Here is an 18,333-nt window from a genome sequence, read left to right on the forward strand (position 1 = left end):
GTGAGATTTTGCCCACCACATCTACAATAACTTTTCGCCGCCCTCCCAGTCTCCACGATCTGCTAGTCAGATCCTATGCTGCTTCTGCACCCATCTCCCTACCCCATGGTTCCTACGCATGTAACCATCCCCGCTGGAAGACTTCCCCTATGTACCCTGCTATCAACACCTATATCAGCTTCGTCACTGGAAAAACATATACTATCAAAGTGAAACGACACGTCACGTACCAGCTGTTATGTAAACACTATTCTGCATTTTACATCGGCATGACTACCATCAAGTTATCAGTTAGTACGAATGGGCATAGGCAGATGGTGTATACCGGCAACACAGATTGTCCTGATGCAGAGCACCTCGGTGCCTGTTTCACCACACGTGCCATCTGGATTCTTCCCTCAGACGCCAGTATCTCAGAACTCTGCAGGTGGGAACTAACGCTAGAACATGTCCTTGGTTCTGGCAACTCACTTGGTCTTAATTTACGTTAATTTCTTCTTTCTCAGCATTTCTTCACAGTGACTACTCCTTTCTTCAGTCTGTTTTAGTTTTCCACGTCTTTCATATTCTGACCTGTATATTTTTCACCGTCCCCCTCCCATCTCTGTTACGTACAATGGACTTAGCTTTTCACTCTTATTAACTTGTGCATGATGTTTTGCAGTAATCTCCGTCTTGCTTATTACCCTGTGTTCCACTTTTACGCTCTCAGGTTTTCAGATCTCGTTCGGTGCAGTAGCCAACAATGTTTTTTCTTCTCATCCCGTCTGGTACGTCTCCCCCGACCCGGTGTTCCTGGTGACTTTTCCGAATTCTACCCCTTTTCCTGAACCTCTCCAGTCCTTTACCGTCAATCCTCTTCCCTCCCTTTCAACCCTTCTGCCAGAAAAATGAGTCAGTGGCTCTGAAAGCATGCATACGTAAAACCTTTTTTTACATGTGTGTTCTCCTGCCGCCACTTGGTTAGATTTTTTATCTATCCAATTACATTAAACAGATTAATTCTAATACTCGTGTCATCTGTAAAATACATGATCTCTCCTTTATCTGTGATAAGTATAAAGTCAGTCACACATATAAATAATGAAAATTGGCCGAAATTTAAATCTTGATTGAGTCGATTCATGATATCTGAGCTACTGCAATGTTCATCCTTCCACCATTGTTGGAATTATTCAGCACTAATTGTTCAATCTTTTTGATAAATACTGTTCAAACAAGTTGTTTGTAACACGATTAATTCAAGACTGCCACGATCATCACAAACAAATTACTTGGGAAACAGTTAACTCGTTATATTGTATTATTTAAAGTATGCAATATTTGGTGAGTAAATGCATAATTGGCATTATCAGCTGAGCAAATCTTTTGAAATAAAAACTGTGGTGTCCTAAGCAAATTGGCTTTAACTGTCTCATATTGGTTACGGCGTGTAGGCATTGTTAAAATCGAATTCGACCAAAAAATGAGAGTTCTGATAGTAATTAAACAGTCCAGCTGCTGAAATTTAGATAAATTTTGATAACATTTTACTATTACAATGCTTACAACAGGAGTGGTGCAAACGATTTGAAAAACTCTCGAGAGAGTATCATAATATAACGACTTCACTTATTTTGTATAGGACTTTTCAATACGTCGTGCACAATTGATAGAAATCGTATGGAGTCTCTGGATTCGTTAATAATGGACTAAATTGCTACTGGACCATTATTGAAACTGACATAATTTCTGCGACTCCGCAACATTTAAAATGTTAGCTGTATATCATTTTGGCTGATTGCTTTATTATTGTCATAATAGCATATCTAGGAACATATAAGACATTTTCATTAATGCACTGTTATTCAGCTGGAACACTCTTGTGCTGTATATTTTCCGTCTTGGTCGTCATAATCAAGTGACACTTTTAGTAAAAGTATACTATAATAACTGATTCGGAGCTTTATTAAACCTAAAGTAAGCCACCGATTAAATCTTACTAAAAAGGAAGACACAACGACTCTTAGCCGTACCTATCCAACGTATTAATCTATAAATTTGTAACTGAAGATTTAATTTTCAGTCTATGATTTAGAGTTCAAAGGCAGCTACAGTCTATCGTTATGTAACAAAGTTTGATGCCTTCCTCGTTACCAAGTGAGTCGCCTGAAGTGCTGGGCACCATCTTATCAGATATTGATAATTTGTTAATGGAAGATTTGCGGGCACACATTACAAACGTCCTCGAAGGTTGGAGGCGCTATAAAAGAAACTCACGGTTCAGATTTTGTGACCACACAAGTGTCATACATCTGTAAGTATTATTCCTTAGTTGTAAAGATTTCATGGTTTTTTATAAATACAATAGGCGTTTCGTATCACGTATTGCAATATGTCGAGAGTGAAACCGTGTACTTTCCCATGGTATGCCTTGGTATATTTACTCTAATCTATATAAACGAATTAGGAGACACCTTGAGAGGATTGTTTGCAAGTAATGCTGTCTTTTACTGTATAGTAATATCATCAGAAGATCAAAATCAATTGCAAAATCATTTAGACAAGATATATATAAGGTTCAAAAAGTGCCAATTAACTCTAAATAATGAAAAGTATGAGATCGTCCGCATGAACACTAAAAGCAATCAGTTAAATTTCGGCTACATAATAAATCGCAAAAATTTAAAAGCTGTCAGTTCAACAATATACGTAACAATTACAATTACGAACAACTTAAAGTTAAATTTGAACGATCACATACAATGTTGCGAGAAAGGCGAACCAAAGACTGCGTTTTATCTGCGGGACACTCAGAAGATGCAGCATATCTGCTAAGGAGACTGCATTCACTACGTTTGACCATCCTCTTCTAGAGTATTGCTGTGCAGTGTGGGATTGTTACCTTCACAGAGGACATTGAAAAGTTTCAAAGAAGGGCAACTCGAGAAAAGGGAAAGAGTGTCGCGGATATGATCCGCCGGTTGGGATGGCAATCATTAAAAGAAAGGCGTTTTTAGTTGCGGCGAGGTCTTTCCACTAACTTTCAATCATCAAACTTCTCCTCCGAATGTGAAAATATTCTGTTGAAGACCACTTAAATATGGAGAAATGATCATGCAATGAAGTAAAAGAATTCAGAGCTCGCACAGAAATATTTAAGTCTTCGTTTTTCCCGGGTGCTTTTCTAGTGTGGAACTGGATAGAACAAGTTTGAAGGTCGTTCGACGAACCCTCTGTCAGGCACTTAAGTATGAATTTCAGAGTAGACATGCAGCTGTATAAGTAAATCTAACTGTAATGATGTTGAACGTTTCACTTTTCATACTATCAATACTTTTCATTATTATCCATAACTGTTTAGCGCTCTTTACAAATGAGTAGAACCAACAGAGGAGCGTACTCACGAACAGCAACAGACATATACGCTGCTGATCATGTGTGATTAGTTAAACAAGTGTGCTAGGCAGAAAGTAGGGAAAGCCAGATTCAAGTTCCCGTTCGTAGGACTGTTTTAACATCTCAAAATACGTTGCATACTACTCCACAAGGAAAAAAAAATATTTGCTCCAAGTGTAGCCTCCTTTTGAACGTACTGCTCAACTTTTTGCTTAAAAAAAATAAAATTCTTCTCGAGATTAGGAGAGCTTATCAACGTTCATAGCACGGTTAGTTAGTTTTAGTGTCTGTTAGGTATTTTAAGTCACCGGGCAAGTCATTGGAAATTTATGACGCAGCATAATTCATATTTTTTTGATGCAAAGTCTGCACCTTCATCTAGATATATATAGTACAAAAACCACATTACGGTGTGTGGCGGAATGCACTGCGTGTACCTCTGTCCCTTTCTCTCTTCCCTGTTTCAGTACCGAAAAGCGCGCAGAGAAAACGACTGATGATAAGCTTCCAGTTATTTCGAATCTAATTGTATCTTCATGATCCTTACGCAGATATATGTAGGAGGACGCAGTATGAATTTTGGCTCTTATAGGAACGTACTTCCTCTGAAATTAAACAGTGGGTCACAGTTTCAGAATTTTAACAGTAAACCACAGCTTGACACACAGCGCCTCTTTTGTAATGACTGCCACTTGAGTTGGTAGATGATCTCCGTGTAGCTTTTTTGGATCTTACCTGTTTCCTTCGTAAGGGTTACAGACTGAAGAGCACCACTCAAGTAACTGTCGAACGGGAGTTGCGTAAATTACAGATTATCTTTAAAGCGTAGTACTGAATGTCACATCTTAATTTATCGTAATATTTTATTTATTTATTTAACCGGATCGGATTAAGGCCTTCAGGTTCTCTGTTGCATAAGACCAAAATTTTGTGGACACAGTACGTTTTACATTATGGTTACTTAAAGAACGTTAATAACTTTGATATGATACACGGTAATAACAGTATATTTAAGAATTATTTGGAGCGATATCTGAAATTATCCTATGCCATTTTGTTCAACAATACTGACTAAAAACGAATAGCAATAATATTAGCGATACTACTTACAATGAGGCGACAAAAGACTCGGGTAGCGATATGCTCATATACAGACGGCAACAGTATCGCTTACAGGTGGCATAAAATGGCAGTGCATTAGCGGAGCTGCCATTTGTACTTATGTGATGGATGTGAAGAAGTTTCCGACGTCATTATGGACGCTAGACGGGAATTAAGACTCTGTATCCGGAATAGTAGTTGGAGCTAGTCGTATGGGACATTCCATTTCGGAAATCGTTGGGGAATTGAATAGCAGAGATCCACCGTGCCAAGAGTGTGCCGAGAATACTAAATTTCAGTCTTTACCTCTCACCACGGACAACGCAGTTGCCGACGGCTTCAGTTAACGACCGAGTGCAGTAGCGTTTTCGTATATTTGCCAGTGCTAAAAGACAAGCAACACTGCTTGAAATAACTGCAGAAATCAAAGTGTGCCGTACGACGAACGTACCGATTAGGATAGTGCGACGAAATTTGGCGTTGATGAACTATGGCAGCAGACGACCGCCTTAGTTAACAACTCGACACCGCCTGCACCCCCTCTCCTGTGTTCATGAACATATCGGTTGGACCGTAGACGACTGGAAAACCGTGGCTCTTTCAGATGAGTCAGGATTTCAGCTGGTAAATGCTGATGGCAGGATTCGAGTGTGGCGCAACCCACGAACCCGTGTTCCCAAATTGTCAACAAGACACTGTGCAAGCTGATGGTGGCTCCATAATAGCGTGGGCTGTGTTTACTTGGAATTGATTATGTCCTCTGGTCCAACTGCACCGATCATTGACTGGAAATGGTTATGTTCGGCTACTTGGAGACCATGTGCAGGAATTCATGGTCTTCATGTTCCCAGACAACGTTGGAATTTTTGTGGATGACACAACCGTTTATGACTGGTCTGAGGAACTTGCTGAACAGTTCGAGATAAGTCTTGGCCACCCTTATCGACCTCTGTGAATCCCATCGAACATTTATGCGACTTAATCGATAGATCAGTTCGTGCGCAACATCCTGCGCCGGTATCTATTTCGCAGTTATCGATGGCTATAGAGGCAGCTTGGCTCAGTATTTTGGCAGGGAACGTGTTGAGTCCATGCCATGTCGAGCTGCTGCACTACGTCAGGCAAAAGGAGGTCTGGCACCATATTATGAGGTATGGCACAACTTTTGTTACCTCATTGTACTACTACGGTTAAAAATTTGATAACAATAGTTACAACAGAAAATAAGAAATATTTTTATGGGTGTACAAACGTCGGATTTTATGACACAGAGAGTGCCGAAGAAGAGAAATTCAGAAAGACTGCACACAACTGGGGGTATCGGGAACTAAGATGGTTTGGTGGGGAAGAAGGATACTTGACTGCAATGAGGCAAAGGTGTGCATAACAGTAGTTACAACAGAAAACAAGCAATGTTTTTATGGGTGTACAAAAGACGGATTTTATTGAACTGAGAGAATTAATTGTTGAAATTCCCTGGCAGATTAACACTGTGTGCCGGAGCAGTGTTCAAACCGAGAACTGAGAACTATGCCTCTCGCAAACAGTTATCTTACTGAAACTTCCTGGCAGATCAAAACTGTGTGCCGGACCGAGACTCGAACTCGGGACCTTTTCCTATCCAAGGTAAAGGCAAAGATCCCGGCTTCGAGTCCCGGTCCGGCACACAGTTTTGTTCTGCCGGGAAGTTTCATATCAGCGCACACTCCACTGCAGAGTGAAAATCTCATTCTGGAAATATCCCCCGGGCTTTGGCTAAGCCATGTCTCCGCAATATCCTTTCTTTCAGGAGTGCTAGTTCTGCAAGTTTCGCAGGAGAGCTTCTGTAAAGTCTGGAAGGTAGGAGACGAGGTACTGGCAGAAGTAAAGCTGTGAGGACGGGGCGTGAGTCGTGCTTGGGTAGCTCAGATGGTGGAGCACTTGCCCGCAAAAGGCAAAGGTCCCGAGCTCGAGTCTCGGTCCGGCACACAGTGTTGATCTGCCAGGAAGTTTCATATCAGCGCACACTCCGCTGCAGAGTGAAAATCTCATTCTAGTTATCTTACTGATTGGGCTGAGGCACGACTGACTACTACCCTAAAAACTTTACTTCCGCCATTATTTTCCTAACTTCACAGATGATTGTATTGTGTAACAAGTGGCGCTCCATACCATCACGCCAGGTGCCGAATCTGTATGACGATGTTGAACACGATATGGGAACATTCGTTCAACTCGGTGCCTTAACACACAGATACGTCTATTGTCATGCTGTATGTGGAACCAAGATTCGTCTGAAAAGACGACGTTTTGCCACTCCTGTGTCCTATGCGCCTGTCAGGTACCCCACTACGTACGCTTATGTCTTCTGCTGCATCAAGGAAAGGCGCAACAATGGTCGTCGTGCGGAGAGTCTTCATGCTCCAGACGTCGCCGCAATCTGTTGCGGGTACTTGTCTAGTTACCAACAAGTCCATTTCCTGAATCGAGGTACGTGTCGTGGCTGCAAGGCTGAGTGAAAAACTTATCTGTCCTCTCGAACACTAGACGCGTGGGCCAGCTGAAATGCTGCATGGCGCTATGACCCTGCTGAATTCATTGATTCTACATTCATACAGTCGTGGGATCCGGACCATCTCGGAACTGTAAAAAACAGTTTCGACAGGCCATAATGCTGTCGCTGTCGAATTCCGGCACATGTCGTCTTTGTCTCCGCCAGATGCGGTAAACAGTGCTAGACTTCTGAGGGCGCCACACTTCATGCAGTCGGAGCGTGGTTTCACACATAACATGGGCGGGGTCTGCTAGATGGCATATACGAGGGTGGTTTCATAAGTCTGATACAAAAAAAAAGAAAGAATGTTTGATTCGTAAAAAACTCACTTTACTTCTCGATGTAGCCTCCTTTGAGGGATATACACTTGGTACAGCGAGCCTCCAGCTTTTTCAACCCGTCGGAAAAGTTGGTTCCTTCAGACACTGTAAAATACTCAATGACAGCCACTATCACTTCCTCATTTGATGAAAATTTCTTCCCGGCAACCCAAAGATGCAAGTTAGGGAACAGGAAGAAGTCACATGAGGTTAAGTCTGGTGAATAGGATGAATGAGGAACCATTTCAAGCCAAATTCATGCACTTTCACCATTGTTGTCGTTGATGTGTGGGATGATGTAATTTCTTGATGAAAGAGAACGTTTTTGGGTGCCAACCTTGGTCTTTTTTCGGCCATCGCAAGTTTCAAACGAACAGTAAAGCGTAATAGTGTCCAGTTACGATTCTATGAGGATTATTCCTGGGAGTCCCAAAAAGCAGTGGTCATCAGTTTACCAGCTGACAAAATGGTCTTTGTCTTCTTCAGTGCACTTTCATTAGTCTTTGTCCATTGTTTTGACCCGTTTTGACTCTGGTGCGTAATGATGGTTTGAGGTTTCATCAACAGTCACAAATCGGCGCAAAAAGTTTGTGGATTGTGATTACACATCGCCAGACATTATGTTAAAAAGTTGTGCCGGATGGCCTTTTGGTCGACTGTGAGTGGTTGCGGCACCCACCTCAACACAGCTTCTTCATAGCCAATTCTCCGCGCTGGATATTATGTACTCGCTCAGCTGAGTTATCTACAGTCTCAGCAATCTCACGATTTTTTATTCGACGATTTTGCATTACCTTATCATAGATTTTGTCAGTCGTTTCCTTTGTGGTGACATCAATTTGACGGCCGGGACGCACTTCGTCTTAGGTGCTTTTCCGACCACGTTTAAATTTATTAATCCAAATGTAAATGGCCTTCATTGATGGTGCAGAGTCTGCGTGAACTCCACCCTGTGATTAGTGCGGCAGTCCAACGTTTCAAATAAAAATGTTTAATAACAGCATAAAACTCGCTTTTCTCCTTTTTCAGTCGCTGTCGACACGCTGACCAACTCGCACAGCTGTCAACAATGAGCTGTACGCTGTACATTGTTGAAATTAATTACACGATCCTTGTAATAATCAAGCTTGCCGACCATGAAGGTGCAACAAAAATGTTCCATTCTTTTTCGGATGTTTACCGGACTTACCAAACCACGCTCGTATACCAGGAACTACTTTATAATTCCGCTAATAGACATTCATATAGCCCATTCGTCCGTCAATAGCTACGTCTGTCACCATATAGAGCGCTAAAACCCGAAACTATATCATGCAACCACCAGACAGACCGAAGTTGCAAACTGATACGCAGAATACAAGGTTTAAGCGTCTGCACGCTGACATTCTGTTAGATATAGTTGTCTACAGTTACAGCTCCGTACAGCAATCAAACATTCCTCTTCTGCAGCCTCGGTTGCCAACCAGATCCAGTCGTCGGACAGTTAACGCCGAGTGTCGAAGTTTTGTCGAAGTGATAATCAAAGTGTTTACCTATTGAGAGGCTGTAGTCTTTAACTGCAGTCCAAACCGAACTACAGTAAGTTCATAACCTTCTACTGCGTTAGGTTGGATTAGCCTCAGAACTTTACCTCAGCCCCAGGCCTTCTTAACAAAGTAAAATGTCAGCATATTGTGGTGTATGAGTACATCTACATAAACAAAAATGTAAAAATCCATTTGTTCAAAATCACGTATTTCCGGAAGTTCTTGTCCGATTGCTTCGGAATTTTGGCACAATGTTCCATTGGCATAAGTTCGTGTTTTTATTTACCTATTTTTTAAACATATGTACTACACAAATTTATATACATTTAATAATAGGAAAACGTCATAAAACAATAATTAATGGTTGTTATCAAACAGGAAAGTTGTATTTATGGCTTATTGGTTTACAATTAGAATACTACTACAGAATCTGAATTTGCAGTAACAATAGACAAGGCTCAAGGTCAGAGAGAAGGGCCATTTTGAGCTTGAGTCATCCAGAATTTCTATTAGACTGTGGCCCTCGAACAACTGAATGGCTTGCTAAATTTTACACATCTTACGCAATGGAGAGCTACCACCAATACTCAAAAGAGCTAAAATTGTCGCAATACTGAAACCTGGGAAAAGTGGAGAAATGCAGAAGATTATAGGCCTATTGCCCTCCTGAGTGTCTGCTTAGCAGTACCCATACAAATAGATGTCCAGATGAATGACAAAAAAATGGTTCAAGTGGCTCTGAGCACTATGGGACTTAACATCTGAGGTCATCAGTCCCCTAGAACATAGAACTACTTAAACCTAACCAACCAAAGGACATCACACACATCCATGCCCGAGCAGGATTCGAACCTGTGACCGTAACGGTCGCGTGGTTCCAGACTGAAGCGCCTACAACCGCTCGGCCACCACTGCCGGCAGCTGAATGACACAATGAGGATTATATCAGGCACCATCCAGTCTACACTTCAGAAGTGGCTACCGGCACCTTCTAACATTCCACCACCTCTTTGCCGAAGAGCATTAGCACTGAAGAAAGAATGGCATAAGTGCTGTGACAGCCCTCTGTTACAAATACATGAAGACTGTCTACATGAAGACCTCACGCTGAAATCTCGGGACCCTTCTTGGATTCTAGGAAAGAAGCTGGTTCAGGATAAGTTTACAGTAAGTCAAGCTTTGCACAGCGACTGTCTGTCTTCAAACCCAGACAGATCTGGACTGATCTCGGACCCAACCAATCAACCCCCTGGTTTCTACCATCCCAGGAAAATCTGGACATCACTTATCTGGATAAGAACCCAACGCGGCAGACGTCAGTTTTGTAAGCACAAGTGGAAGATTGCTGATACTTTCTGCGACTGTGCAGACGTGCCTCAGACCATAAGCCACATCGTTATGGTATTGTTGCAATTCAGACTGTATGCCCACTGGAACCACAATTAACGCTGACAAGTACTGTGAGACTCTGAAAAAACTGAAACGGGCATTTCAGAACCGGAGAAGAGGAATGTTGAGCAAGGATGTACACATTCTCCATCACAACGCTCGCCTACACATCGCTCCGCACACCGTTGTCTCCTGCAACAATTTCAGTGGAACATAATCACCCACCCACCCTATAGTCCTGACTTCGCACCCAGTGACTATCACCTGTTCCCTAAGTTAAACGAACATTTGGCCGGAAAGCGATTCAGCTCCGATGACGAGGTGAAAGAAGAGGTTCATAACTTTCTGAACAGCATGGCGGCGAGCTGGTATGACATGGGCATGCAAAAACTGCCTAAGCGTCTACAAAAATGCATCGACAGAAATGAAAAAATAGGAGACCTTACTTTTGAGATTACCCTCGTATATATATATTTACAAACATAAATTCAGACAGAGGGGGAAGAAAAGATGGACATGTGGTTGAGAGAAAATGGACATACAAAACGAGAAGGAGATGAACAAAAAGAGAGACTGTATGAGGAGATGGTGAGAGATGGGTAGATGGGAGGGGGGGAGGAGTTGGTGGACTGAGAGAAGGGGAGAGAGAGAGGATGGGGAGGACGTGATGGACAGAGAGAGGAGGAAAGAGGAGGAGATGGACAAAGAAAAGCGAAGGGAGGGATTGACAGAGACGGTGGACAGAAGGATATTAGGACGTATATCCAATTCCCATACATATTTTCTTTCATTTCCATTTAAGCAGTCTGAGCCACAGCAGAGCGTAGCCAGGTACAGCTAGTTATTTTAATACATTATTTATTCTTATTTCAGCTACTCTATGACGTGACAGTAGTACGCGTGTAGCTATGGAACTGTCCTATAGCCACTGAAGTCTGTAGCGGGGGTTCGCTTCCTGCTAACTTTAAGTTAACGATGAATACAACATGCCGGCAGACGTTTCTCCTTCTTACACGAGAAATTTCTTCAATCTGTTCGCGTTGGACTAGTCCAGAATAGTTTGATAACTGCGAGATAACGAATTAAATAATCTGTTCGTATCCATACAACTGGCACGAAGCGTAGTTAATGCTGTGTGTGATGATATTGGAGCTTCAGAACACGTAAGTTCCGTTTCAGAAAACGTGTGAATGCTTTACTGCATCTTGCTCACATTCGGTGACGTAAAGAAATCAGCATGACCTTTACAAGGACACCGGTGAGCGACTGCTGTAGGAAACTCGAAAGCCTACCAATGGTTTATAGAGCTAGCGTTGATCTTGTACGCCACTGGTCATTAAAGTGAGAGCACCATAAAGGGGAAAAGCAAAAACGTCAAATTGATATGAAATGCATTAAATGCGTACCATCTGCGTTTCACATCAACCACACAAAGGAGACAGGTATAACGGCATCTACACTCTGTGTATAAAAGAAGTTTTTGTAGCGGACTTCTTAAGCAGAAATAGTGTTTCAGTGTTGTCTGTGAGAGGATTCTGTTATGCCTCGTGTGAGAAAGAGAGACGGTTACCAGCACGTGTCGCAATTCGACAGCGGTAGCCTCGTCGTCCTTACAGACTACGGTTTATCATCCCGCGATCTTTTTAGTGGCAAGACACAAAGGAATTAAAGACATTAGCTGCCAGTGGGCATTGATTTTCATCAAGGGGGAATGCTGAAAATTTGTGATGGAGGGGGCTCGAACCCAATAGTCAGATGCGCTGACCACTACGCCATCCAGACACAGTGAGCACAACAACTGCGCGGACTACCCTAGCACGCTTCTCGTCAGACATAAACTCTCAACTGGTCGGGTTTCCGCGACTGTCGAGCTATTATTGGCTCCGTGGGTTCAGAAAGGCCATATTCAGATCCATGCAGCACCACAGGGTCCGCGTGTGCCTAGTGCCCGGGAAGACAGACATACTGTTCGCTCGGTTATACAACATCGCACAGCCACGTCATGGACCTTGCGTAAGGAAATGGGCTTGCTTGCAGCAAGGCCAGTGTTCACACGGTGAAAGGGGTGCTATCGGCAGTGGGTGTCAAGTTGATTCCATATTGATTTCTAGAACTGTTTTTACATAGTTCCTCACAAGCAACTCCTAGTGAAAGAGCTTGACTGCGGAGTATCGTCTCAGTAGTGTGACTGGATTCGTGATTTCCTGCCGGAAAGTCATCGAGTAAAACAGAAGTAGCATCTGGCGTTCCCTAGGTAAATGTTGTAGGCGCTCTCCTGCTCCTCATCTACATAAACAATTTTCGTGACAATCTGAGCAGACCTCTTAGACTCTTTACAGAGGATGCTGTCATTTACCATCTTGAAAATTTATCAGGTAATCAAAACCAGTTGCAAAGAGACTTACACAAGATATCTGTATGATGCGAGAAGTGGCAGTTGACTCAAAATAATGAAAAATGTGAAGTCATCCACGTGACTACCAAAAGGAACCCGCTAAGTTTCAGTTACACGATGAATCACACATAACTAAACTGTCAATTCAAATAAATGCTTAGTGATTACAATTACGAATGACTTTAATTCGAACGATCACAAAGATATAATTTGTGGGGGAAGCAAATCAGAGACTGCTATTTACTGGAGTAACAATTAGATAAGTAGGTGTACTAAAGAGTCTGCCTACGATACACCTGCCCTCTTCGGAACTACTGCTGTGGGGTGCGGGATCCGCATTAGATAGGATTGATGGAGGCCATCGGAAAAGTACAAAGAACGGCAGCTCGTTTTGTATTATCGCGAAATAGGAGAGGTGTCACGGGTACGATAAGCTAATTGCAGCGGCAATTATTAAAACAAAGGCGTTTCTCTTTGTGGACATGTATTTAACGAAATTTCAATCACCAAATTTCTTCTTCGAATGCGAAAATTCACTCATTGAACGTTTTTGTATTATTAGTAACGATGTTAGGAAGATAAAAGAAAAACTTAATATTCTTTATTTGAAAGTAAATAATTTAGGTTTCTTCATGAGAGATTGATCCTATATTTTCGCTGCGCCTAACCATAACGGATGTGAAGCAAATAATGATTGCAATGCCTTGTGAAATAAAAGAGAAGATATCTTATTAGAAATATTGTTTTGTAATTATGGTTCGACCGTAAATGTTAATACGCGTTAGTGAAATACCTTAGGTGTTGAGAAGTTAGGGTTTTGGAGTGAGCGGTCAGTCGCGAGACGCACAGGTATGGATGGTTACCTACGTAAATACACCACTCGCCATTAAAATTGCTACACCAAGAAGAAATGCAAATGATAAACGGGTATTCATTGGACAAATATATTATACTAAACTGACATGTTATTACATTTTCAAGCAATTTGGGTCCATTGATCCTGAGAAATCAGTACCCGGAACAACCACCTCTGGCCGTAATAATGGCCTTGATACGCCTGGGCATTGAGTCAAACAGAGCTTGGATGGCGTGTACAGGTACAGCTGCCCGTGCAGCTTCAACACGATACCACAGTTCATCAAGAGTAGTGATTGGCGTATTGTGACGAGCCAGTTGCCAGGCCACCATTGACCAGACATTTTCAATAGGTGAGAGATCTGGAGAATGTGCTGGCTAGAGTAGCAGTCGAATATTTTCTGTATCCAGAAAGACCCGTGCAGGACTTGCAACATGCGGTCGTGCATTATCCTGCTGAAATGTAGGGTTTCGCAGGGATCGAATGAAGGGTAGAGCCACGGGTCGTAACACATCTGAAATGTTACGTCCACTGTTCAAAGTGCCGTCAATGCGAACAAGAGGTGATCGAGATGTGCAACCAATGGCATCCCATACCATCACGTCGGGTGGTACGCCAGTATGGCGAAACAAGGATGCGACCTTCATGATGCTGTAAACAGAACGTGGATTCATCCGAAAAAATGACGTTTTGCCATTCGTGCACTCCTGTCTGTGATGCAACGTCAAGGGTAACCGCAGCCTTGGTCTCCGAGCTGATAGTCTATGCTGCTGCAAACGTCGTAGAACTGTTCGTTCAGATGGTTGTTGTCTCGCAAACGTCCCCATCTGTCGACTCAGGCATCGAGACGTGGCTGCACGATCAGTTACAGCCCTGCAGATAAGATGCCTGTTATCTCGACTACTAGTGATACGAGGCCGTTGGGTTCCAGCACGGCGTTCCGTATTACCCTCCTGAACCCACCGATTCCATATTCTGCTAACAGTCATTGGATCTCGACCAACGCGAGCAGCAATGTCGCCATACGATAAACCGCAGTCGCGGTACGCTACAATCCGACATTTATCAAGGTAACGTGATGGTACGCATTTCTCCTCCTTACACGAGGCATCACAACAACATTTCACCAGATAACGCCGGCCAACTGCTGTTTGTGTATGAGAAATCGGTTGGAAACGTTCCTCATGTCAGCACGTTGTAGGTGTCGCCACCGGCGCCAACCTTGTGTGAAAGCTCTCAAAACTAATCATTTGCATATCGCAGCATCTTCTTCCTGTCGGTTAAATTTCGCGTCTGTAGCACGTCATCTTCGTGGTGTAGCAATTTTAATGGCCTGTAGTGTATTTGCTGTCGAAACGTTGGTGTCGGCTCTAGGTTAGCGGAAGCTGCAGAATTTTATGTGCATTTACCACACTTGCATCTTGCTACACCACCGTCTGTCGTACATTAGGTTGTACAAAGCCGTTAACCTGATGAAGTGTGCTGCATGGCCGTCAGTGATGTTGCCAACAAAACACAGCAACGATTCTCCTGAAACAGCCTGAACTTCTTCGTTACAAATAACGTTATTTTTGCGTTTTACTGTTACTTGTTGATTAAAAATTTCTCTTTACATCTGATATGTACTGAAAACTAATGTATATTTAGAAAACCAAAAATAAAAACAATTAATATGAAACCTTGGTGGTTTTGGTTTTGTGAACGTGATATCAAGGTCCAATGCCTTTTTCTCTTCCCAACGTTTCGTCTCCCACTACTGGAGGCATTATCAGACGGTATGAAGTCTCAGATAGCAGTTTCAAACTTTAATCAAGTTCAATAAACTGACCTGTTTTTATGTATCTACGAAACGGTCGATTTGTGACGTCATCAGGCCCCAGCCTAAGATCGCAGAGTCACGGCGATGTGGGTTAAAGGACTTGGCAGTGGCGAGGAGTTGGTGCTGTTTGCTTTATTTGGCACTAAGGCCAACAACTTGTGTAACTTCAACCTTTCTTATTTTCTGTTAAAGTTATTTTTGAGCTTTTGAATTTCTATGGCCCCTCTGTATATCCTTGCATAGTAACGATTGGTTCTTGATAAAACCATAGTATCGGAGAAACGAGTTTGTTTGTTCCTGGTCCCACTACATGATCTGCTGCTGCTGATTCATTCCTGTTTCCCGGACGAAAATGGCTCTTTGGTTCTTACGTCGGGTCGTAATACTTCTTTTTGTAGTTCCAATTTTACACTTGACTTAATGGAATTTTGTACAGTACTCTCGTGACAGGCGTCGGGTGAAGGTGCTTTGCAGTGTTCAACTATTCGCGTCCTTCTCTTGTTGGTTAACCGTATCACTAATATCTGCTGCTGCAATTTTTTTACTGCTTTTGTGAATGAGAGGAAAGCTATCCCATAGTGGGTTGTTTATTACTAGAAGCTCCAGATGTTTTAGGCAATAGTGTCCTATTTATCTCTTTGTCAGAGCAGTCGTTTCGCCTGAAAGCAGTTCTTAAATGATCGAGCTGTGGTTCACAGATTTTGTAGCTCGATCCACTCCGCTTTTCTGCTTGGGAAAGTGACTGAAATTTTGTGTAAGCGTCTACCCACGTGAGTGGGGTATATGTAAACTTTATACCCTAAAGCTGATTATGGTTTTCTAATTATATGTAGGACCAGAAAATAAATTTAACCTTCGTTCTCTTTTTCCATGGTAAACTTTATATTAGAATTAATATCATTAAGAAAATTTGAAAATTCAGAGGGTTCCTTTTCTCCCTGAGCCCATATAGCGAAAATATCAACGTAGCGAAGCCAAGGTTTCTTCTTCGCCATCTGAAGGGCAGTTTCGTCAAATTTTTCCGTATAAAGATTCGCTACAACACAGCTGGGTGGTTTCCGCATAGCCACGCCGTCAGGTGGGACATTGGATGGAGAAATATGCCATGGAACACTTTCAGGTGACCATAAAACAAAAATCATCAAGGACGCAAATATCAGCTGTTAAAGCCTGTATTGAACTGTTATAAACTCTCTGTTCTGATTGAATGCTACTGTGCATGTCCAAGTGGAGATACGTAAGCATTACTCGACAAAGTTTAATCTCAACCTGTTCTTCATGTGATTTGCCGTACTTCCTGAGTTATAGAGATAAATGCTAGGATGTGCAGCAAGGCCACAGAAATTAAATACATCGTACTTACATTAAAATATTGCCGACAGTAAATTCGTATCTCGCAGAACAGTGATTAATGCTATCTTCATTGCATTTAGGTTCGTTCCATTTGTCACGGCAGCTCGATGCAGCTGATACCAAAAGTCACAAGTGGCCTGAACTAAAGTTTCAGCATGCTGTGGAGGGCTGCGTTTCTGCTGGCGACTGCCGCGGCGGCGGCGTGCGGTCACGTGGTCCGCTACGACGGCTACCGCGTCTACCGGCTCTTGCCCGCGGACGAGGAGCAGCTGCACTTGTTGGCCGGGCTTGACCAGTTCCACGAAGACGTGAGTATTCCCTCCGACCACTACTTCCCATTTTCGTGAAAAATGATCTCTATTTTACAGGCATAATGATCCAGTCGAACATCTAGTTTATTCCATTCCTCACTGTTTCCTTTGTATCCACAGACATTGCACGAATGAAATTATGTAAACAAATTAATCTACGTAATAATAAAAGTTGGACTCCTCCCGGAACATAGCGGGACTCAGCCCTGCTGGGTGCTCCAACATACTGGGCGTGCCAACTACCGCGTGAGTGTGAAAACGCTCCATTCTCGAAGTTCAAACGATCGCCAGAATGCTAGGCTCAGCACTCACCAGAATACTTTTGTACCACTGTTAAGACGAGCGTGAAAGCAGTGATAAATTCGGCCACTTTGTGACGGACCAAACTAGGAGGTGGACCTGCTCCAGTAGTGCACACCGGTAACGTACGAGGGTGAGTCCAATGAAAACCTTAAATATTTTTTTAAATTCAAAAATGGTTCAAATGGCTCTGAGCACTATGGGACTTAACATCTGGGGTCATCAGTCCGCTAGAACTTAGAACTACTTAAACCTAACTAACCTGAGGACATCACAAACATCCATGCCCGAGGTAGGATTCGAACCTGCGACCGTAGCGGTCGCGCGGTTCCAGACTGTAGCGCCTAGAGCAGCTTGGCCACCCCGGCCGGCAACTTTTTTTTTAATATTATTTATTGGCAGAAGTGGTACAAAGCTGTATCACTTTTCAACATAATCTCCACCACACTCATTGCAAGTCCTCCAGCGCTTGCAAACTGCATAAATTCAAAAAAATGGTTCAAATGGCTCTGAGCACTATGGGACTCAACTGCTGAGGTCATAAGTCCCCTAGAACTTAGAACTGCACTATGGGACTCAACTGCTGAGGTCATAAGTCCCCTAGAACTTAGAACTACTTAAACCTAACTAACCTAAGGACATCACACACATCCATGCCCGAGCCAAGATTCGAACCTGCGACGGTAGCTGTCGCGCGGTTCCAGACTGTAGCGCCTAGAACCGCTCGGCGACTCCGGCCGGCTGCATAAATTCCTTTAGAAAAGAATTCTTTTGGTAGTCCGCGCAACCTCTTAATCAGAACGGAACTTCTTTCCTCCCATTGCGCCTTTGAGTGGTTCAAACATATGGAAATCACTTCGGACAAGGTCTGGTGAGTATGCTGGATGAGGAAGGCACTCAAAATGCAGGTCTGAGATTGTTGCAACTGTTGTACCGGCAGTGTGCGGCCTTGCATTGTCATGTTGCAAAAGGACACCTGCTGACAGCAATCCACGTCGCTTTGATTTTATTGCAGACCGCAGATGATATTTTATTAGATCTGTGTATGATGC

The 18,333-nt window shown here is 42.9% G+C and overlaps 1 protein-coding gene across 1 annotated transcript in view; it reads left to right on the plus strand.

Annotated features, from left to right (window-relative positions):
- The first annotated feature begins 2,120 nt into the window (after positions 1–2,120).
- LOC126252694 (zinc carboxypeptidase-like) overlaps positions 2,121–18,333 on the plus strand; it is a 65,887-nt gene continuing 49,674 nt past the window's right edge. The window contains exons 1-2 of the mRNA XM_049953598.1: positions 2,121–2,296; positions 16,819–16,978. Of these exons, the coding sequence (XP_049809555.1) occupies positions 2,121–2,296; positions 16,819–16,978 (336 nt within the window). The remainder of the gene's footprint in view (positions 2,297–16,818; positions 16,979–18,333) is intronic.

This window comes from Schistocerca nitens, chromosome 4 (assembly GCF_023898315.1).
Source record: "Schistocerca nitens isolate TAMUIC-IGC-003100 chromosome 4, iqSchNite1.1, whole genome shotgun sequence".
Lineage (NCBI taxonomy): Eukaryota > Metazoa > Arthropoda > Insecta > Orthoptera > Acrididae > Schistocerca > Schistocerca nitens.